We start from the raw sequence: 25,509 nt of genomic DNA on the forward strand, positions 1-25,509 counted from the left end.
GGGTTACATGCAACATCAAATCAGTTGCTTAAACATAGCCAGAGGATGCTCACAGTTGCCTAATGTCAGAAGTTGCATTGCTTGTTTAGTGCTCCTTCAGTTACCGAACTTGGCCATTGGCAGGAGCCTTTATGAAACTTAATCCCCCTCCCCACTATTACCGCCACCCCCACTCTGAATAGTTCTTTATCTGAGATAATTTACACAGTCAGTTTCTGAGGAAAATACTGTCACCTTTTCATTTATTATTGTGACATGTGTGTGTGTGTAATACTGCATTTCGTAATTAAGTTTGCTGATTACTGTATCTTGTCATGTTATTATTTTCTTTTTTTCTGGTACTCGCCATGATTTAAGTAATGCTAATTCATCTATCTGGTCAAATTATTATTGTTTTTTTATAACTTGCCATGATTTAAGTGTGCTAATTCACCACTCTGGTCACGTTATTATTATTTTTCTTCTTTTTTTGCTTGCTGATACTGGCCATGATTTCGTTAAGTTAGTCTTCGGTTTTTCACATTTTTATTTGAGTCAGGCTTACACAGTGTGGTATTACCAAAAGTCTTTTATTTTCTTTTGATCAGTAAGAACAATAGCAAATATGAAATGTAATTCAACCTCAGTTTTTGACATTTTTATTTTGAGGCAAAGGCACACCATGGTAATACAAAGTCTGTTTAGTTTCGTTTTCTTTGTGATTAGACCAAGGGAATCAAACGGACATCAAGCAGTTTATTAATTGCAGTTGCATCGTTGCTCTGATACATTTCTAATTTTTTTTTTTGGCTCTTTAAAGATGAAACCACCTCATCAGTTTCGGTTTAGTGTCATCTCTGGCAAAACTACCCGTAGAGTATGTCGTCAGTGCACCTCTGCAGGGTGCACTGTAGTCATTACTAAAGGTTCTTTGTAGCGTCCCCTTCGACCCCTAGCTACAGCCCCCTTTCAGTCGTTTCACCGTACTTCCTTTCATGGTATTCTCTTTCTTCCAATCTTGCTATCCACCCTCTCCTAACAATTATTTCATGGTGCAACTTCCAAGGTTTTCTCCTGTTACACCTTTTCGAGCCTACCTACTCTCCAATTTCCTTTCCAGCGCTGAATGACCTGATGGGTCCCGGTGCTTGGCCTGACCTAAACTCTATATTACATTTCATTCTGGTAAAACTGCTGACTCAAGAAATTCATCTTTTTATTGGTAGATTTACGACTACGGAACAAGTACGTCTGGCCGCTAACAAACTGACCATTAAGACATCAATGGCTGCCTGATAACTTGTTTAAGATAGCCAGTATAAGGCAAAAGGTCACCAGTCTAGGGAAAAATGTCACGGTCTGGGAAAATGTCATCACCGATGCAGGGAAAATGTCACCAGTCTAAGGAGAATGTCACCGGTCTGGGAAAAATGTCACCGGTCTGGGGAAAAGTCACCAGTCTGGGGAAAATGTCCTGCAGTCTAGGAAAATTGTCACCAGTCACAGGAAAAAATATCACTTTAGGCTGAGCAAAAAGTCACCAGTCTGGGAAAAAATGTCACCAGTCTGGGAAAGTCACCAGTCTAGGGAAAAATGTCACTAGTGCTGTGCTAACGAGAGAGAGAGAGAGAGAGAAGAGAAGCCAGTGACTTACACCACCAGCAGAAAACATAAAACCCGTTCCTTTACAATGCCACTAAATTTTAACCTATTCCCACACACACACGGCGCCCCACCTCTAAACTGGCTCTCTAAACACTTTCCTAAATTTTACCCCCATCTCTTAAGGGGCTACTGTCGCCCACTCCAGCCCTACCGACAGCAGCCCTCCCAGATACCCACTTCCTCCCGACCACTACTTAATATTCACAGGCAAACTTGGTCGTATTTTACTAGTGATAGAATTCAAGTGATTTCTAATATTTATTGTCTCGTCGATTCTGTCTCCCCTCGAAATTCGTTCTCTACCCTGGGCTCCTGCCTCCTCCTCCTCCTCTTTCTTTTGGTTTTCCTCCTCCTCCTCCTCTCTCCTCCTCCTCATCAACCACCTTCTTTCTCACAAATTTCACTCACTTAGAAACCTTAAGGTTCCTTTATCCCCCAACCATTCAGAAACGATTCGACCTTCTTAAAGAATCTATCATTTTCTATATATTATCTCATCTTTTTTTAAATTTCGAGATGAAGATTTGATCGTTTAAGCGACGTTATCGCCTGTGTGCATCTTCATCAACTTTTATGTGATTTTTTAATATCTTTCGTACTTTCCTTGAAAATGTCAAGGGTTAGAGGATAATTATTCCAATCATTACGTCATATGTGTGTCAGTTATAAGGTTCATTTGCATCGCCTACGTTCTTCGCATTACACCTATGTAGAATTTTCTTATACAATGACACTGAAATGATAATATTATAAATTATATATATATATATATATATATATATATATATATATATATATATATATATATTATATATATATATATATATATATATATATATACATATATATATATTATATATATATATATATATATAAAAATATATATATATATATATATATATATATATATATGCTATATATATATATATATATATATATATATATATATATATATATATATACTTTACAATATACACATATATATATATTATTTATCTCATATATTATTATATATATATATATATATATATATATATATATATATATATATATATATATATATATATATATATATATATATATATATATTCACTCATATATATATATATATGTATGTATCCTTTATAAGTCTTCCACTTAAATAAAACCCTCAACTAATAACGCTAAATATGAACGGAAAATCGCCCGAAGGGTAATACTTCAGGGTTGCAGAATATTTATCGACACATTCACTGATATATCAAAACCAATCATTTGAGCGCAGTGGACGGTAAAGTTTATTTCAGTTTTCCAAACCTTTTTCTCTCCCATACTGTGGCTCTACGTTTTATTATTTTTCTCCTCAAAAGTGTGGACCATAAGTTCTGAAAACTGTCGTGTCTTCAACAATATTTTAGGAAAAAAATGTTGGGAGTTTTCTTTCAAAGTTTGCCTTGTTTTTTAGTTGCGGTCCTCTGAATTTTCAGACCAGGATGTGTTGTTCCAAAAGGTTACGACACTTTAGTATTTTTGGTATTTAGTAAGAAAAAATGTGCCAGACACATACACACACGTACGTAGAACACAGGTGAATGCACATACAATAAATCAAACGTGTCACACACACACAACATATATATATATATATATATATATATATATATATATATATATATATATATATATATATATATATATATATATATATATATATATATATATATACATACATGCATATATAAATATATATAATGAAAATCATTCTTACATTACACCTGCTTGCCCAGTGGTTACAATGAATATTTATTTTTCAGGTCTTCCTGTGGCCAAATCCAAACAGTTCAAGAATGAGTTGCTGCTTTCTGTCTGTAGATGAATCTGTGGAGCCACAAGAGAAAAAAGGAAAAAAAGCACTAATTAACAAGCACTTCTCCCAAGTGTTATAAAGATGTTTCTGTAACAAAGGGCCAGAATCAGTGGTTGTGATCATATTCGCCTACAACTTCCCAGGTAAGTTCAGGAGAAGGTGTCGCCATTAAAATTTTCATCAGACAGAATTATGTCCCCAAGTCCCCTCAGCCTTCATGTAAAAAACAAAATATGGCAAACAGGTGTGGGCCACAGATTCTTGTTCCCGTTTGCATTATATGTCTTGACCTCATGAAGATTCTCTTTTTTTACCATCTGAAGGCGCCCACTTACATAGGTGTATCTGAGCATATATATATATATATATATATATATATAATAACTATAACTATATATATATATATATATATATATATATATATATATATATATATTTATAAAGGCTAGTAAGATGAGCTGTATAAAGGAGAAATTTAGAAATTGTCTTGAAACTGATCATGCGTGAGATGTTTCTCTATTGATGAGGAAAAAAATTATTTATGCTTAAAATGGTTTCTGTTGAGTTATAAATTTGAAAAAATGGTTTATCTGTTGAATTATAAATTATCAAATGGTTTTGTCTGTTGAATTATAAATTATAAAATGGTTTTGGGTGTGAGTTATAAATTTGAAAAAAATAGTTTATCTGTTGAATTATAAATTATCAAATGGTTTATCTGTTGAATTACAAATCTTAAAAATATGGTTTGTCTATTTGAATTATAAATTTAAAAAATGGTTTGTTGAATTATAGATTTGAAAAATGGTTGTCTGTTGCATTACAAAAACTTATTTGTCCGTTAATTATGAATTACAAACAAAATGGTTCGTCATTGAAAGAAAAATGGCTGAAACTGAAGGATTTGAAGGTTCAGAAGACGAACAATGTTGAATAGTTAAATCAGTCATGGTGAAATCGCGTTTTCTCACGAAAATTGCAAGAGTGGTGATGAATTATTAGGGGAGGGTGGGAGAATCAGACGATTGGTCACAACTCTTGGGACCTTACGTACCGTCCGGAACTAAAGGTAGGGGTTAATCTTCACTATATTGAACTAGAATGGATAAGGCCAGTTTAACTGAAGAGCAGTTATTTTTGCATTATTTAAACTAAATCGGGTAAAACATAGGATGACTTGATACGGAACTGGGTCAGTGCCACGTATATGTAGTAGTAGTGAGAAGCGCATTTTAATTCTAGAATCACTTCGTTGAAGCAAGCCTTTAAGAGTATTGCTATCAAAGATACTGTGCATCCGGATTCATATCAAAATGAGAATGCGTCATTTTAGTTCATGATTCATAATATCATTACCTCAGTAGTTATGCGAAATCTTGGAAACTGTACCTGCTTCCTGGCAGTGTTAAACAAATAAAAAATGCGCCGAAGTTTCTTCGCCTCAATCGAGTTTTCTGTACAGCGCATAATCAAGGCCACCGAAAAAAGCCCTATCTTTCGGTGGTCACGTTATTATGCTGTATGGGCCGCGGCCCATGAAACTTTAACCACGGCCCGGTGGTGACCTGTCTTGCATCGTTGCCAGAAGCACGATTATGGCTAACTTTAACCTTAGATATAATAAAAACTACTGAGGAGGCTTGAGGGCTGCAATTTGGTGTGTTTGATTTGGAGGGCGGATGATCAGCATACCAATTTGCAGCCCTCTAGCCTCAGTAGTTTTTAGGATCTGAGGGCGGACGGACAGACTAAGCAGGCAAAATAGTTTTCTTTTCAGAAAACTAAAAAAGGTGTATTTGAAGGGGTTTTTGGGAACTAACAGAATATACAGTAATATGCAAGAATGTACAGTAGAGTATATTATTGTTTTTACAAAGAGATGGACACCAAGCTGTATTGACTAGTCCACGCCTATTCCTACCATGACTAGCAAGATGGCATCCTAGTTGGAAAAGCAGAATGCTTCAAACTTAAGGCTTCTACTAGCGAAAACATCCAAGCACAAAAAATCAAATAAAGTCAAAGAAAAAACAACAAAGAAAGCAAATGAGACAAAGCAACGTAAAACGATGCAAAGAAACCTTGTGTGAGCGCGCGCTCTAAAAATTAATGATCACCAAAGGTGAACTTTTCCAGCTCCAAAATTCAACGACCATTTCTTGACAAAGGAGAGAGATTCGCGCCCGGTAAAGGGCAAGCATCCAGAATGATCTTTCTTTTACTTGCAGGGTGTTCTTGCATCGGCGCCACTGATATTTAACCAGAAGCTTCAAACTTTTCGGAAAAATTAGTGAGCAAAACATTTTTTTTTAATTAAAAGTAGATTTTTTTGCGTATCTCATTTACGTCGTCTGATATTATTATTATTATTATTATTATTATTATTATTATTATTATTATTATTACTCACTGTCATATACCCAAAAGTGTGAAGAATTCGAGAAGTTAAGAGGGCACTGATGTTTCTACAATTACGAGATTTATATATATATATATATATATATATATATATATATATATATATATATATATATATATATATATATATATATATATATATATATATATATATATATAACATATAAAACATAGAAAAACTCACATTTCGAAAAATAATGTTTCTTTCCTTTAAACGCAAAGCCCCGGCGAAACGATAAAAACTTATATTTATCGAATACCAAAACAATCTTTATTTGAACGGAAAGTGTAATCACCTGTTTGGCAGGTGACTGAAACTTAATTGGTACACCGCAAGGGGGAAATCTGAAACCCGCTTTGAAACAGTCCTTTGAGGACCCATTTGAGAGGGAATACTAAATGAGTACAAATATTTAAATCACGATCCGAGTTATGATTCGAAAAGTAGGAGCCAGCGCGCGGCTACCTGTCAAACTGTATATGGATAAATAAACTTAATAACCTCACTGGATATTGAAATGAATGTGGATTAAAGAGAAGGATACCATCAAATGGAATTTGATATTGTTTGATGAATACGCTTCCAAGGAGCTGCCAAAGGTGACGTGTTTAAAAGGGCAGAAAAGCCGATATGCTCTACGGATTGAGGGAACAGAAGGGAGCTGAGAATATGAGATACTGGAGATAAAGAATGAACGAATGGGGAGAGGGGGAGACGGAAGTAGGAATGTGACAGATGATACGAGGACGTCATCAGAGAACGTGAATGTATAACGAGTGGTCCTGAGGAGTTTGGTTGCAGAGTTATATTGAAGGAGCCAGAATTTAGGTGAGTGAAGTCTAAAGTAATTTTTAGTGGGGAAGGGGAGGCGTTTGATAATAATATGAACTGGTACAAATCCAGTGATGGAACTTAACTTCGCCGGAGGGCTTTCTATTTGATGAAAATGAAAACCTTCAAACTAGGAACGACATCATTGTAAATGTCATTGATTGATTGATGCCTGACCATGTGCATAAAGACTCATATATTTTTATTATTGTTATTATTATGTATTATTATTATGTGTTATTATTCAGAGTGAATGAATAATATTCATATGAGACAAGACTAGACGACTGAATATTCACTAAGAATACCAGCTTCCATAGAATGTTCATAAATGGCAAAAGAAAAGATGTGACAAAATATCAAATTAAGTGATATATAAAAAACAATTAAATATATACATACACAGTACTGGCATTATACTGAGAGAGAGAGAGAGAGAGAGAGAGAGAGAGAAAGGTGGACCAATTAATGACATGTGACCTTTAAGTTGGAAACGTTAAATGCCATCCCTAATCAGTCAGGTATTTCTGTACGAAAATGTGATGTTAATGACATTGCGTCCTTTACTTAAGTGTTTGCTGTCGACTGACTGCTGTCTGGAAAAATCGTATCATTCTTCGGAAACGTATTTTTGAATGTCATGTTGATAAGTACCTCTTTTGATGTCATATTAATTACGGCATATTATCTGATTGGGCGCCTGTGTTACTTGACACACGTTCGATGGGATCAGATAGAGAATGGAGAGAGAGAGAGAGAGAGAGAGAGAGAGAGAGAGAGAGAGAGAGAGAGAGAGAGAGAATTGTAACTTATATAACAGTGCTAATTATCAATAGGGTTTCATAATGCTAACATACAAAATAAGAGAGAGAGAGAGAGAGAGAGAGAGAGAGAGAGGAAAAGAATTGTAACATATACAGTATAACGGTGTTGGTTACCAACAGTGTTTCATAATGCTATCATAAAAAATGAGAGAGAGAGAGAGAGAGTGAGAGAGAGAGAGAGGGGAAACAGAATTGTAACATATACAGTATAAAATATTTACCTTGTAACATAATAAATTGCCACTTATCAATAGTTTCATATTTCTTTATAAAATGTGAGAGAGAGGAGAGAGAGAGAGAGAGAGAGAGAGAGAGAGAGAATTGTAACATATGCAGTATAACAGTGTTATATAACAGTTTTCATATTATGCTATCATACAAAATTAGAGAGAGAGAGAGAGAGAGAGAAAAGAAGTAATTTTGCTCCGACATCAGCTTCTTGCATTTCAGACGGACCATTTTAAGCAAGAGGCCATCAATTACCATCAATTACAGTACATTTCTCTCGGCGACATTTCCATTTTGAACTTGTCATCTGGCAAAAAACTCTTTTTGAGAGCGACACAAGAGCAGCAGCGACCCTAATCAAAACTGTATTAGCAGAATATCTTATGCATGCGTAATGATGGGATGTTTTTTAAGCGGATCTGGCTAAAAAGTTCAGCGGCGTTCTGCCGGGGTAATTCTTCGTTTAATGGATCAATTTACTTTAAAATTGAGACATGTCTGAGTTATCTCTGGCTGTTTGTATATTTCAGAGAGTAAGCGTAAAGAGAAATACGCTGTCTTATTGTTGACGAATTCGTCAAAGAGATGAATGCAGTGACGGGTTAGTTTTGTATTTATAAGGACTAGAGTTTGATTTTGCTTTTAAAAAGTAACAAAAAGCGTTTTGTTCATACCACAACAATTGTATAAAATTTCTTAATTTATTTCAGCGTATTTTTACATTGTAAAACTTTTTTCATTCTTGATATAAAATATATATATATATATATATATATATATATATATATATATATATATATATATATATATATATATATATATATATATATATATATATATATATATATATATAATAATATAATATAAAATTGTTCATATCAAAATGATTTTGCCGAAAAGTTTGTGACAAAAATAGCCCAAAAATATTGAAATTTTTTTGCAAAAAATAATTACTGTATTATTGGTTTCAAGCATTGTTTATCCAACAATTGAACTAACAGCCATAATCTATTTCAATAATCTTTTCAAGGGTGTAAGAAAATTGAAAATATCAAAGTAACACAATATAAGCTGTATATAATAAGATTAAGATGAATGCATTTTCAACAGAACATTATTATTAAGAAATAAGCTTATTTTTATTGCTATTATTTCCCAGTGAATACTGTATTTATTTCTAGTGAAGGTCAAGAGGTCTCAATTATTGTCACATAACAGAATGAATGTGTGTGTGTGTATATTATATTATATATATATAGTATATATATATATACATATTATATATATATATATATATATATATATATATATATATATACACTATACAGTATATATATATATATATATATATATATATATATATATATATATATATATATATATATATATATATATATATATATATATATATATATATATATATATATATATATATATATATATATATATATATAGTATATATATATATATATATATATATATATATATATATATATATATATATATATATATATATATGTATATATATATATATATATATATATATATATATATATATATATATATATATATACATATATATATATATATATATATATATATATATATATATATATATATATATATATATATATATATATACACTATGTATAAAATCAAAAGCAGTCGATGATTTGAGATGCAGAGCAAAAGAGCAAAGTATTTAGAACTTTATGGGTTTCTTTGAAGTCAATTGGCATTTTTCGCAAATGTAATGCTGAGCATAAACTTATCATTATTCTAGGGATAACTTGTCTTTTTCTGCAACTCTTTTGTTTCTATTATTCTCAGAAATCGTTTCCGGGATGTTTTCACTGGTCCGCTGGTATGGTGGCTAGCGTCGTGGCGTGCCGCTCAGAGGTCGCGAGTTCGCGCCTCCCCCTGGGTGATGAAAAAATCGCAGGTTCTGTATCATGATCAGTTAGGTGTTGCAGTGTGGGGTCTGCTGCGGTGGGAGGTTGAAACCACTATTATTTGGAAGCTTGAATGTCAAGTCATTAGCCTCTTTGGTGGGCTTGTTCCATGTGAATAGGTTTCATCTAATGAAATAATAATAATATAAAAAGCAATAATGATTAATAATAAAAATCATACAGTCCTGTAAATAATTACGAGCAAAATTATTCATCCAGGATAAAAAAAAATGATGCGTGTAGTCAATCACCTTTTTAATTGTTTACAAAAAATCTTTTTTACACATAAACAGAATTCTATCTATATATAAAAATAGTACATAATATGAATATCAATACGTAGAAGTGTAAAGTTATATGTATATGCTTATTTATAAACAGTAAGTATATGCATATACATTCATATAATTTGAATATCTGTACTAGAATGTCTGTATTTAGGTGCTACTGTTTTGAGTTTGTGGATGAGTACGCATGTGCACGAGTGTATAATAAACATGAGCATATTCATAAATGTATGCGGACAAACAAACAAACAGTTTTATACACTCTCTGCCCTCAACAAGCATGTGCTTGTTTGCCTGTCTCTTTGTGTGAGGAATTTTGGAGACTTGAGTGTGAAGAGTGAGTTCATATTTTTTATCATTATTACTTGGAGAGTGAGCGCACAACCCTGTGTATGTACATTACATGACAGCATGGGTGCATGAAATTTGAATAATTGGTTAGTCAAAAAAACCGTATTCTAGATACAAAGAAAACTCGATCATTTTTTTGTCACCCTTTCAAAAAACTTTTTACACGAAAACTCGAGGATTTGAAATTTGTCCTTTGTCGTTGCCAGGAAGTCCCATAAACAAGTTTGATTTCATAACGTCTTAAAAATATTTGTTTATCCTCGATGAATTTTTTTTTGGCACTGGTCAACAGAATGACGAAGCAGTTCAACCGACGCAGACTTACATAAAGCCATCAATGAACAACGTGAATGTATCACTCAACGGTGACCGTAAAATGCTTTCGTTAAAGCGCGCACGCACACACACACACACACAAGCATTTGGTGCTTCTGAATGAAATCAAAACCGGAATTGAGAGATTCTGTCGGATTATTCGCGTGAAGAGACCCCAAAACTACCTCTAAGGATAAGTGGGACTGAACGGGCAGTATCTTGGATTGTCTGAAAGCGTCAGTCTTTGAATTCGTGAGCTTGACGTACTGTTATTGCAGAGGGTCGTCTTTGTGCCTCTATTTTTTTGGGCTAAAGGTCACTGGGGCGGACAGACAGACAGACAGAGGCCCTTATCTAGCCCAGGCGAAAATAGCAAGGAGATGAATGAAAGGTGCAAAATAATACCTAATCAAAGGCAGACTCCAGAAGGCCAATTGGTCAGACGACCACAGACCTCTTTCTAGCCCAGGCCCGATTAAAGCAAAATAAAAAGAGTAAAAGTTGGAATAAAAAAAATTGGATTAAACCTATAAAATGATAAAGTGAAAAAGTTGGATTAAACCTATAAAATGATACAGCGAAAAACAGTTGGATTAAGCCCTATAAAATGGTAAAGTGAAAAACAGTTGGATTAAACCATATAAAATTATAAAGTGAAAAACAATTGAATTAAACCACATAAAATGATGAAGTGAAAAATAGTTGGATCAAATCCTATAGAATGATAAAGTTAAAAACAGTTGGATTAAACCTATAAAATGATAAAGTGGAAAACAGTTGAATTAAACCCTATAAAATTTTAAAGTGAAGAGCAGTTGGATCAAACCCTATAAAATAAGTGAAAAACAGTTGGATTAAGCCCTATAAAATGATAAAAGTGAAAAACAGTTGGATTAAACCCTATAAAATGATAAAGTGAAAAACAGTTGAATTAAACCCTATAAAAGGATAAAGTGAAAAACAGTTGGATCAAACCCTATAAAATGTTAAAGCGAAAAACACTTGGGTTAAACCCTATAAAATGATAAAGTGAAAAACAGTTGGATCAAACCCTATAAAATGATAAAGTGAAAAAGTTGGATTAAACCTATAAAATTATAAAATTGAAAACAGCTGGGTTAAACAACATAAAATGATAAACTGAAAAACAGTTGGATTAAACTGAAAAACAGTTTGAAAAACAGTTAAACCTATAAAATGATAAACTAACAACAGCTGGGTTAAACCTATAAAATGATGAAGTGAAAAACAGTTTGAGTTAAACCTATAAAATGATAAACTGAAAAACGGTTGGCTTAAACCTATAAAATGATAAACTGAAAAGCAGTTGGATTAAACTGCATAAAATGATAAACTGAAAAACAGTTGGATTAAACCTATAAAATGATAAACTGAAAAACAGTTGGATCAAAACCTATAAGAATAATAAAGTGAAAAACAGTTCGATTAAACCTATAAAAATGATAAAGTGAAAAACAGTTGGATTAAACCCTACAAAAAGTGACAAAACGAAATCCCCCGAAACTGACAGACTTCATACGACCGCCTAAATAACAGAGGGCATTTCTGTACAAGAAACATTCCTGTTCAAGATACTGACCGTCCAGAAAGAATGGACGTACACCATTGTGCAAGAAGAGATAATGGAATAAAGCAGTTTCATTTCTTCTTTGTAAAATAGACCAGAAAACAGCAAATTATTCGTGTGTACCATATAAAGGAAATTCTCTTTCATAAAATCTAAAGTTTTCTACATATACACAGTTTATTTTCATTATATCAAAAAATCTTTTTTTTATACATGTATAAACAACAACAAGCAACCTTTTTTTTCTTCTTTTTTTGAGTTAGATGGAACCTTCTTTACAAACAGCACGTGCCAGTGACCAAGCTTTTAATCTTCCACGATGCACAATCAACTTATTTTTAGACGATTAAGATTTGATCATCACATGGATTCATTTGTTCAACTCTCTCTCTCCCCTCTCAAAATCAGACTCTCAATCTCTCACTCTCTCTCTCTCTCTCGCTGTGCAGTTTTACCTCTTCCGCAGGACGTGAAAAGTGTTCACAAATCTTCACTTAGCCAAAGACACCATCCATTGTTCCTCTATATGATAGAGATAATAACATACCCCAAGTATTAATTTCAAAAATTCTCCCCATTATCAAAGGAGAGAAGCCAGACATCTTTTACCCTAAGAACTCTCATTCCCCGCCGAAGGTCTGAGTTAGTTATTTACATTAGAAAATCGCCTCAGATGTTATGTTTTCAATTTGGAAATTGATGGATGCAAGGGACGAGCGCCGGGTTCCACCTGAAGTTGGCACTGCAGTTGATTGATTGATTGATGCCTTCCAGGTAGGTTGATGGGGATTTGAGAAATATTGGAGAAGAGTTGTACAGGCTGACTGGTGGTCTCTCACGCAGCGTCTGAAAAAAACAGGAGGTGGTCAAAGGTGAATTTAGCAGAGTGCGGCGTTGATAAAATTGGTGTCGAACATGTCAAGTTTACCATTTCTCAAAATGGTGGCGAGGACCAGTAATGACCTTGAACTTGACAAATTTATCATTTCTCAAATGGTGTCAAACATCAGCAATGACCTTGAACTTGGCAAAGTTTATCATTTCTCAAAACAGTGTCAAGCATCAGTAATGACCTTGAACTTTGACAAAGTTTATCATTCCTCTAAATTGGTGTCAAACATCAGTAATCACCTTGAACTTGACAGAGTTTATCATTTCTCAAAATGGTGTCGAATATCATTAATGACCTTTGAACTTGACGTAGTTTATCATTTCTCAAAACTGGTGCCGAACATCAAGTTTACTTCTCAAAATGGTGTCAAGCATCAGTAATGACCTTGAACTTGACAAAGCTTATCATTTCTCAGAATGACGTAGAACATCAGTAACGACCTTGAACTTTACAAAGTTTAGCCCGTCCAAAACTGCTCCAAGCATTAGTAATGAACTTAAACCTGACAGAATTCAGCGTTTCTCAGGTAGTGACGACCGAACTTTCCGAAAACGATCGTGACAACGAGTGACTTGATGAAGTTCAATGTTGATTGACAGATCTGTGATTCAGTGCATCTGTTAGAGACTTAAACTCGAAAACGTCTAAAGTTCCTAAGTTGTGGCCTCAGGAAATACTGTGACTTGACGAAGTCTGATCTGATGAAATAGAATATTATTTTTATTATTTTATCTCGTGTATCTAGATTTTGTGTTTTGTATTGTCTCTTCTTTGTATATTCCATGTATGTGTCCTGAGGCTGAAATTAAAGGAATTATTATTATTATTATTATTATTATTATTATTATTATTATTATTATTATTATAAGAGAAATGAAGACGAACTTTGCTCAGAATAATATCATGCATGAAAAATTTAGCTAAACTTGACAAAACTTAAATCTCCGCAGATTGAGGAATGTCTAAGTTTTCAAACTTGAAAAGGTTTTGAGTTGCTCACAGTAATATCTTTCTTATGTAATGGAGTGAAACTCGACAAAATTTAGCCTTGTAATAAAAATGGAACTAAGTGTTAAATATGAATTATGCAAATGACCAACTCTTGCTCATTAACCATAAAATTGAATTACAGTAACGCTGTGTTTACCTCTTACAAATTTTCTCTCAAGAAATGGTTAATTATCTACTTATAATGCTTCTGTATATTTATTTATACCTGTTCATGTATTTACGTATTCATAATTAGAGTTTTCTTACTGGACACAATTATGTTCTCGTAAAAATAGAATTTGTTCGTCGATGTTTTGGTAAAAGAAGCAAAGCCAATAATTGGAGCAAAGTATATTATTATTATTATTATTATTATTATTATTATTATTATTATTATTATTATTATTATTATTTTATAATTTTATTATTATTATTATTATTATTATCATCTTACGATTGCTATTATTTTTATTATAAACTCCACAATTATACAGTAAATATATTACTATGTAAAATATTACACATTGTTTTCAAATGAAATTATTATTATTATTATTATTATTATTATTATTATTATTAATATTTATGGAATACTTCATTAATTTTGCACTCTTATTCAAATAACACGCTTCTCAATTACGGGTAAAAATGTTTATCTGCGACACAATTACACGTCCGTAAATTAATTTTTTTTTTTTTCATTTTCGTAAATGTGAACGTAAAAGCTAGGTGTATTCCCACCAGCAGAGCTTACGTAGAGCTTCTTTGAAAATGACTAAAAGCATTATGTCATGCACAAACCGACCACTGATGAAAAGCAAAGTGGGTAATTAACCACGCAGAATTACTTGGTGAGTGCTGTTGTGAGTTAGTATATATATATATATATATATATATATATATATATATATATATATATATATATATATATATATATATATATATAATATATATAATATTATCCATGATTATATCATATTAATTAATGACATAAAAGTTGAATACATGCACCAATGTTTGAATTACATATATATATATATATATATATATTTTTATATTACATATATATATATATATATATATATATATATATATATATATATATATATGTATATATATATATATATATATATATATATATATATATATATATATATATATATATATATATATATATATATATATATATATATATATATATATATATATATATATATATATATATATATATATATATATATATATATATATATATGACATACACAACACTCCAGGCAAATACCAGACGAAAGAATATTTTCAATCACGAAGACACAAAGACTTACCCATTACATAATAACAATTGCTGGGGAACAGTTTCCTTTCAGTATATATCTATATAAGATTTCTGAAGCGAGAATGTGTTTGTCGATATGATTCCCCAACCCATGATTGTGGTGGAATGTCGAAGACAGAAATATATCGAAGAAAATATTTATGAAGCGTTACACAAGCGTGGGTCTTAATTCGTCCAAATCTGTTCGTCTTCATTATACTTATCTGTTGAAAAAGAAGAATTTAGCCTTTTTATCAATATTTATTCCACATATTCATGACCCCAAAGTATTTATATATATATATATATATATATATATATATATATATATATATATATATATATATATATATATATATATATATATATATATATATATATATATATATATATATATATATATATATATATATATATATTCAGGTGTTTCAGAAATTAGAGGCCCCCTCCACAGAACAAATGGAAAGTTATGAAGTTTTCTGCTATAGCCTATCTCCAAGTACATTATTTCAAGTTTCTATGAAGCTATTTTTCATTTTACATTTCATGTATTTTCAGACTGAGTGACGGAGTTAGATACAGCCATGGCTAACGAATCCGGGCTATAACCTTCAGAGAGGCCAGGGATGCTGGCGCATCCTTCATTTCATGTTCCTGGATAGCTAAATACATTAAAAGAGATTAATCCTTTGTTAAAAGAAACTGGAACAAAAATCCATATGACTGTCATCGCGAAAAGAGTGAGAATCTTGGAAGGCCTGAAGTCCTTTCTCAGGAGTCAAAAGACATCATAGCTGAGGCAGTGGGTAGACCAAGAAAGTCTTTACGTAAATTGGCGCTTGAACTAGAAACAAAAAGGGGAAAGAAGAGAAGTTATAGTGCTGTATATCATGTGTTGAAAAAATCTGATATCAAGTCATTTCAAGTTATCAGCAAGCCCGACATCACTCAGCAACAGAGAGAAGACCGTGCATGGTTTTGTGGTTCATTTCTTAATGATTGGGATGAAGCTGACTTTCTCCATATTGCCGCATCAGATGAATTCTTCATTTACACAGTTAGGAAGCCAAATCATAAAAATGACATCATTTGGGCTGCAAAGTCGGGCGATATCAGCGATGACATGTGCTATCGCCAAGTTGTGAAATTTCCTGAATGTTTAGAAACTTTTCTCTGTTCCACAACCAAATGGTTAACGTGGATCATCAAAGAAAAGGACATTCATGGAATGGCTAATACTTCAGAGAAACTGTGCTTACTGGTGGAGTATTTCCTTTCCTGAAAGATCCTGAAAATGTCTTATCTGTTGAAGAAGTCACATTTTTGCATGATAAGGCACCATGTTTCAAGGCTCTTCAGACACAGGAGCTGCTTCGAAACAGTGGTATCGATTTCTTCTCGTCAAGTGAATTTCCAGGTAGCTCCCCTGACCTTAATGTGTGTGAAAACACTGGTAGTATGCTAAAGGATCGTGCTGGAGCGCGCACAGTAAACTATGATGGTATACAAGCCTCGACGACCTGTGAAGAGAGGTGACCAGAAACACCTGCTCAGGAAAATCTAGTTTGAGTCTCAGCTTTTTGCGATTTGCTGAAATCATACCCCTCAGAATGCAGGCTGTGGTACAGGAGATGGAGGCCACACAAAATATTAAATACTCAGAGAGAAACTTAAATAAATGCCTGTTCTGAATTACTTTTGTTTTTGGCCATATCAATTTTAGTTTATGCTATTGGGTGGGGGGCTCTAATTTCGAAACACCTGTATATATATAAAAAATAGTTGTATATGTATATATTAACACAGTTTGTTTGTCAGTAATTTTTCATAAGACTTTTCATTTTAATATTTTCAAATATTTATCCACAAATACTTCCACTACAATCTCTGTTGATGGCTGAGTGCAATAAGGTTATTATTGTTGCCCTAGTACAAATCTAAAAGGCATATAGATCTATATGTATGTATGCATGTATGTATTTATATATATACAGTACATTACATTATATATATATATATATATATATATATATATATATATATATATATATATACAGTATGTATATACTGTATATTACCTATACATATACACAAATATATAATATATGTGTATATATATATATATATATATATATATATATATATATATATACATACATACATACATACATACACCGAGACATATATTCAAGGCATTTGAAAGAACTGCTGGTAATACTTACATTATATATATATATGTATCCGAAAAATATATTTTGAGATTTCACACGGTGATGGCGGAATCGTAAGTGGTCCCTCCGATTGGTCCTTCCCTCAGGCCCTCGTAATCTGTGTATGAAATTCCGTCTGAAAATGGATATAACGAATATTTTTAAAAATAATTTCTGACGTTGCGTGGAGTTAGCAACTTCAGAGTCAACCCACTCGATCAGTTTTCCATTCAGTACACTCTGCGTAAGTGGAATTCTCTAACTTTCCTTTTATTCCCTTAATTGTAAAGTACACAACTGGCTATTTTTTTTTTTTTTTTTTTTTGCAGGACCAGGATCGTTTTTGGACAACCTTGCCAGTCTCGGTGGCTTAAACTCGAGCGAAAAATTGTTTAATCTAAATGCCTTAAAGATTTTAATCATTTGTTTGGGTTAGGAAATAGTTGATGTTATAACGTACAGTGCAAAGAACTATAGCTGTAAATTTCATTATAATAACAGTCTCCTTTTAGTTTTCTATAAAAGAAAACTGTTATGCCGGCTTTGTCTATCCGCCTGCACTTTATTCTGTCCGCCCTCAGATCTTAAAAACTACTGAGGCTAGAGGCCTGCAAATTGGTATGTTGATCCTTCACCCTCCAATCATCAAACATTACAAACTGCAGCCCTCTAGCCTCAGTAGTTTTGATTTTATTTAAGGTTAAAGTTAGCCATAATCGTGCTTCTGGCAAGGATTTAGCTTAGGCCACCACCGAGCCGTGGTTAAAGTTTCATGGGCCGCGGCTCATAACATTATACCGTGACCACCGAAAGACAGATCTATTTTCAGTGGCCTTGGTTATACACTGTAGCAGCTGTACAGAAAACCTGATTGCGCCGAAGAAACTTTGGCGCATTTTTACTCATTTATCTTGATTTTTATCTTTTACTGCGAAATTTAAATCGACATGAAATCACTCGTGTAATAATTTAAAAGAACATTTTAATTTTCACTAACAGAATACCTTTGAATTTGGTATATGCATGATTCTAACTTTGAAAATAATTTTGGTGGTATTTTGGATTTCTGTAAAATCATAACATATGACCATGCCGTTATGTAATTACATTCACATAACCTTACATTAAACCTTACTACTTTCTCCCATACTTATAAACATATTTAATAACTTGTTTGAACGAATTAATTACTTAGCACACCCAATTCAAACTAATACAACAATATCATTAACATAATTGTCATTAGAATAATTCCCATATCTTTGTAGACAAACACATGAGGGGAGTAGTGACTATAATCAGATTATTTTATCAATAATTATAAACAGTCATTAGGGCCGAGACCACTGGTCATTATAGTCATTTGCATCCTTTGATTTGGTAGTAATTAAAACCTCTGGTAAATTGTTGGTTCTGTTTGGTAATAAAATAACGAGATGAGATAACGATCACAGTCTCACAGATAATGAAGAGTATATGATAATGTTCCAGATTATAATAGTAATAATAAAAAAAATCAATAATAATAATAATAATAAAATAATAATAATAATAATAATAATAATAATAATAATAATAATAATAAATATATGATGGGAGTAGACCCTCTTTCAGACATGTCTTGTTAAAGAGAATGGCAGCATCAGTTGAATTGATTTTATATATGGTGTTATCAATTCCTTTTCTTATTTTCTTCTCATCAGCCCTGATGAGAAGAAAATAAGAACTGAAAGACCATATATAAAATCAGTACAACTGATGCTGCCATTCTCTTTAACGAGACAATAATAATAATAATAATAATAATAATAATAATAATAATAATAATAATAATAATAATAATAATAATAAAAGGCATGGGAATTTACAGTTTCATTAGAATATAAGATAAAATTTTATTGGATCTAGTTTTGTTTATTGTAATATATATAATTATAGACATAAATATACAAAAGATGCCACACTTAGCTTTGGTTCCTCAGCGGAAAACAAAAAAAAAAAAACTTATTTTTACCAAATCCGAATAGTTTTCAAAACCTCCTAAGAAACCCTGTTGCTAAAGCTTCAAGTACGTGGACAATAAAAATAAAGAGAAAACAAATAAAAACATGAGAAAATCAGCTGAGGAATCCTCGCTGTCGAGCAAATCCACCTTTCCGAGAGATGACATAAAATCCAGATAGCAAAATCCCATCTCATTAGGAATGAAAAAAAAAAAAAAAATCAGAAATAATCCTCCAACGATTTCCTAACTTTGTTTCTCAGCCGTCACGCTGCTTCTCAAAAGATTTTCTAGAAATAGGGGAGGTCAGCAATCCTTGATGAGAAATGATATGATACAGAAGAAAATGGACAAAAGGAAAAAGATATATTATACTTTGTTTAATCGGCCCTACAAATCATCATAATTACCTGATTTCAAAGCTACTAGAGTGGGTCAAAATGCTCTAATTTGGAGAAGCAATCGAAAATATTCTCTCATAATGATTCTTTTATCTTCCCTACAAGTCATTATATTTGAATAGTTTTTCAAACCTTTTCTAGGTGTAAAAGTTTTTTTTTTTTGGACTGGATTAAAACTCCTTAATTACGAGAAAGTTACAATGAGTAGTAGAAAAAAGGCAGTTTACAAAAGAATATTAACCATTTTCATGTGGAATATGTGTAATGAAGAATAACAAAACTGCCGGAGGAAGATACAGTGAAGAACTAATATCAAAAAGAAATATCCTCAACCTTTTTTATGTGGGATATTTATGATGAAGAACGACAAATCTCTTATGCAAGAAGATACAATGAAGAACTAATATAAGAAAGAAAGAGCCTCACCACTTTTGTGGGGGCTGATATTTATGATGAAAAATAAAAGGAATCCAATACTTGAGGAAGATACAATGAAGAACTTACATAAAAAAATACCCATAATTTTTACGTGGGATGATATTTATTATAAAAAAATAACAAATTACAATCATAGCGGAATATACAATGAAGAAAATAAGAAGAAATTATCAACCATTTTCATGCGGGATGATACTTATGATGAAGAGTAACCAAACCCCTATACTAGTGGAAGATACAATGAAAAACTTGTACAAGAAAAACATCCACACCATTTTTCTGTGGCATGATATTGATAATGAAGAGTAATGTTAATGACGAAAAATAACAAAATACCTTCACCAGATGAAGAGACAACGAAGAATATAAAAAAATATTATTAATAATCCTCACCATTTTTATGCGGGATGATATCCGGGTTGCTCTCCTCAGCCTCCAGGGCGCTGAGACTCTCCTTGACCCGTGCTCCCAGAACCTCGACGTTGAGGGGCAGGTTCTCGAGGTCACCCTTGGCCTCCTCCCGGGGGCCGTTATTTGGGGGGTCGGGAGGGGTCCTCCGCATCTTCATCATGACCATCATGACCAGTCCCGTCAGGACCAGGGCCAGAACGATGCCGATCAAGAGTCCCATCACCGGGGTGATGGCGAAGAATGTTGGGGGACCTGTTGGGGAAAGAATGATGGGGCAAAATGAGAGAGGCAGCGAGGGAGGGAGAGAGGGAGGGAGAGACGGAGGGCGAGGTAGACGTATAGAAAGTAAACGTTTATTTATTACAAGATTAGAGAGAGAGAGAGAGAGAGAGAGAGAGAGAGAGAGAGAGAGAGAGAGAGAGAGAGAGAGAGAGAGAGAGAGAGAGAGAGAGAGAGATTTTTCCTTCATCCCAACATTGTCGAAAATAGATTAGTGTACATATTAGGCAGAACAAAACACATTTGTTTATTACAAGATGAGAGAGAGAGAGAGAGAGAGAGAGAGAGAGAGAGAGAGAGAGAGAGAGAGAGCGAGCAGATGGAAAATTAGACAGAGACAAGACATGTGGATGATGAATTTACGGAGGAATTGAAACAGCAAATTCTAAATTCAATCTTCACAATAACACATATACCTAAAAAAAAAGTAAATAATATGCCGAAGTTTCTTCGGCTCAATCGAGTTTTCTGTACGGCGTATAATCAAGGCCACCGAAAATAGATCTATCTTTCGGTATGAGCCGCGGCCCATGAAACTTTAGCCACTGCTTGGTGGTGGCCTATCGTAGCCAGACGCACGATTATGGCTAACTTTAGCCTTAAATAAAATAAAAACTACTGAGGCCAGAGGGCTGTAATTTGGTATGTTTGATGATTGGAGGGTGGATGATCAACAGAACAATTTGCAGCCCTCCAGCCTCCCGGCGGACAATAAAAGTGCGGACGGACAGACAAAGCCGGCACAATAGTTTTCTTTTACAGAAAACTAAAAAGAGTCAAAATAATGCTGGGGATATCTGCTTTCTTTTCAAAGCACACGCAGCCTTTAAACAATTACATTTTCTTTTTTGCATTGTAAGTGAGACGATACTGAAAGAGAATATGATCGGTTATGGGTCACACTGGGGCAAGAGAGCCACCAGAACAATCGTTTTCCAACAACGCGTCGAGATGATTAATGTCACTGATGTTTAAACGAATGACCTACTTTCACATTTCAAGTTACTTCTTTATGTTCTCTCTGCACATATTATCTTCTCAACGACTGATTTTGTTTATAAATTATTTTCTTTTTCAAATTAAGAATCGGGTTTCAAACGTCAGAAGTTATCAAATGGGTATTTTACATATTTCATTACCTTCCAATATGTTTGTGTTTTTCGGTCATTTCTCTACAGACTTCAAAATTGCTCTGCTGTCATGTTTCTCATTAAGAGTGAAGTTGAACACGGCGTTTTTGTAGTGTTTCTCGTTTCAAGCATTCGAGATTTCATTTTTGTCATTGTCTCGTCCGCTGTGTTCTTCTTGATTTTACTTTAGTTCATCGAATTGTAATTTATTGTGGAGTTCGAGAAAGCGCTTTGTGGTGTTTCTCATTTAATGTGAACAGTACTCCACTTCTGTTATATCTCATATGATGTAAGAATTCAAGGCTGCGTTCTGTACTATGTTCCTCATTTAATGTGAACAGTACTCTACTTCTGTTATATCTCATATAATGCGGGATTCAGGACTGCGTTTTAATCAGATTTGGGTGCCTGTAAATTCCAAGGAAGTCACTAGTATTATTAAGAACTAGTAGCTGTAGCAAAAGTGGTGTTAGTAGTAGCCATAACAGAACTAGTATTAGTTCTGAAGCCCAGGCAACGCAAAAGGCACGTCCTTCAGATAGGGAATGATACTTCGAAATGTATCGGTAATTTCACTGACACCGTTTTCACATTTAGACGTTTCCGTGATAAAAAGAAAAACCCTGTTCGTTCTTACAAAATGGGAAAAAGTTCTCTCTCAATTATAATACTCTTAAAAACGCGTCAGTGGATCCATCATCCCCGTCCATAACTATATATGACAAAAACGCGCTGTTATGATTTAATAAGAGAGAACTACATGAAATTAAAATTGCAGTCCGTAACTTTTCACGCATTACAGAAAATATTTCCCCTATTCATTTTTTTTAAAACGCCGCTCTTGTAAATTGCCAATTACACTTGTGATGAGGCAAAATGGCCTTTATATTTCATGTATACGACTAGCGTCGCTCTTATTCATCATGATGTACGACACGAGAGCGATTCCATCAATAATGCGCTTCTATACGAACTGGGCTATTGCCACTTTCACACTTGTGAATTAAAGTGTTATAAATAAGTGGATAAAAGTAGGTTGTGGCTGATTCATATCGTGGAGGCTGATGGATGGGCGAACTTCGTGATGGTGTCTGTTCCTGGTCCAAAAGGAATTGCGTAAAGAAAGGCGAAGAGAGCATATTGCGGGGAAACAGGAGAAGATAGAGAATTCTAGAGCTTATTGGGTTGTTGAAGCGCCTCTATAAATACAGAGGGTTGGTTATCAACGACGAGTGCAATTAGACAGGATATAATATCTGTTAGGAATTTAACTAATTAGACGTTTTGGGTAATGACAATTTAGACATCTTACAAAAAAAATATTAATGTGAGATGACATTGCATGATAAAGAGGATTCCGCAGGACTTTTTACTAATTAGTCATTTTATTAAAAATTAAATTTTACTAATTAACAACGAAATGCTGTCTTAGTTCAGACGGTTGTCATAAATGTACATGCTGTCGACTGTCATTTTTTAGTTTTCTGTGAGAGAAAGTTATTTTGCCGGGTTAGTCTGTCCGCCCTCAGACCTTAAAAACTACTAAGGCTAGAGGGCTGCAAATTTGTATGTTGATCATCCACATTCCAATCATCAAACATACAAAATTGCAGCCCTCTAGCCTCGGTAGTTTTTATTTTACTTAAGGTTAAATTTGTGTAGCCATAATCGTGCTTCAGGCACCGCTATAGGTACCAACAACACAGGCCACCACCTGACCGTGGCTGAGTTTCACGGGGTGCCGCTAAGAGTTTAATGGGCTGTGGCTGAAAGTTCCATACAACATTATACGCTGTACAGAAAACTCGATTGCGCCGAAGAAATTTCGACGCATTTATTACTTGCTCTTTTTAATTATTCGAATGTAAGTATAAATGATTTTCGGACTTACTCCTCATCTTTGCTTTACAATAAATTAAATAGAGACAAGCCACTACACTTATATTTGTTTTTCTCTTTTACCGAAAGTAGATAGAATATAAAAAAATTTGTTTCATCAGATTTATTTTTCATATATTTAGATTAAATAGTGACGATCACCCGTCCATTTACTGACCAACATAAATTGAAGTGAGCGTCCATGATAATGATTAAAGAAAAAAGACGAATAATATTTTTTTTACCATTAGTGAATAATGACGATGCTTGATCATACAGCTTACACACACACACACACACACACACACACACACACACACACATATATATATATATATATATATATATATATATATATATATATATATTTATATATATATATATACAGTATATATATACATATATTAATACATTTATAATTATATATATATAGTTATATATATATATATATATATATATATATATATATATATATATATATATATATATATATATATATACACAGAAAATTCTTCTGTGGTAGCCTAATTCATAAATTGGATTAATGGCCATCCGAGCAGCAGCCACCAGAAACAGCCGTACACGGAGAAATAAATACTACGTGCCTCGTACACCTGAAATTAGATTTCGTTCCGTGCACTTGCCGTGCGGGGAATAGGTCGAGACAAATGGCTCTGGCATACCTAAAAGGCAACTCTTTGGAAATGGGGCGTGGGTCATTCCTTCTTCATTATTATTATTATTATTATTATTATTATTATTATTATTATTATTATTATTATTATTAATTATAATCAATAGTAATTTCTATTATTATAATGAGTCTTTTTTTAAATCATTGAAGAATGATATCCACAATCTTTAATAATCTGTATAAACTTTGCAGTTTCAATAAGTTAAACCCCATAGGGGGGTATCGCCGTCAGTGCACCTCGTGCGGTGCACTGTAGGCATGACTTAAGGTTCTTTGCAGCGTCCCTTAGGCCCCTAGCTGTAACCCCTTTCGTTCTTTTTACTGTACCTCCTTTCATATTATCTTTCTTCAATCTTAATTTCCACCCTCTCCTAACAATTGATTCATAGGGCAACTGCCAGGTTTTCCTCCCGTTACGCCTTTCAAACCCTTTACTGTCAGTTTCTGTTACAGCGCTGACTGACCTTATAGGTCCCGGTGCTTGGCCTTTGGCCTAAATTCTATAATCAATATCTTTGTATAGATTTTTCTTTTACACAAAAAATTACTGTGAATTTATCTGTCTAGTCCTTTCTGCCCTTACA

At 33.2% G+C, this 25,509-nt stretch overlaps 1 protein-coding gene across 1 annotated transcript in view; it reads right to left on the reverse strand.

Annotated features, from left to right (window-relative positions):
• Positions 1-12,959: 12,959 nt before the first annotated feature.
• The window catches only part of LOC136845373 (nephrin-like), a 1,223,962-nt gene continuing 1,211,412 nt past the window's right edge, over positions 12,960-25,509 (reverse strand). Inside the window, exons 14-17 of the mRNA XM_067115676.1 lie at positions 20,927-21,196; positions 17,705-17,828; positions 15,493-15,706; positions 12,960-13,131 (exon numbers count right to left, since the gene is read on the reverse strand). Of these exons, the coding sequence (XP_066971777.1) occupies positions 17,746-17,828; positions 20,927-21,196 (353 nt within the window). The 3' untranslated portion in view covers positions 12,960-13,131; positions 15,493-15,706; positions 17,705-17,745. The remainder of the gene's footprint in view (positions 13,132-15,492; positions 15,707-17,704; positions 17,829-20,926; positions 21,197-25,509) is intronic.

This window comes from Macrobrachium rosenbergii, chromosome 1 (assembly GCF_040412425.1).
Source record: "Macrobrachium rosenbergii isolate ZJJX-2024 chromosome 1, ASM4041242v1, whole genome shotgun sequence".
Lineage (NCBI taxonomy): Eukaryota > Metazoa > Arthropoda > Malacostraca > Decapoda > Palaemonidae > Macrobrachium > Macrobrachium rosenbergii.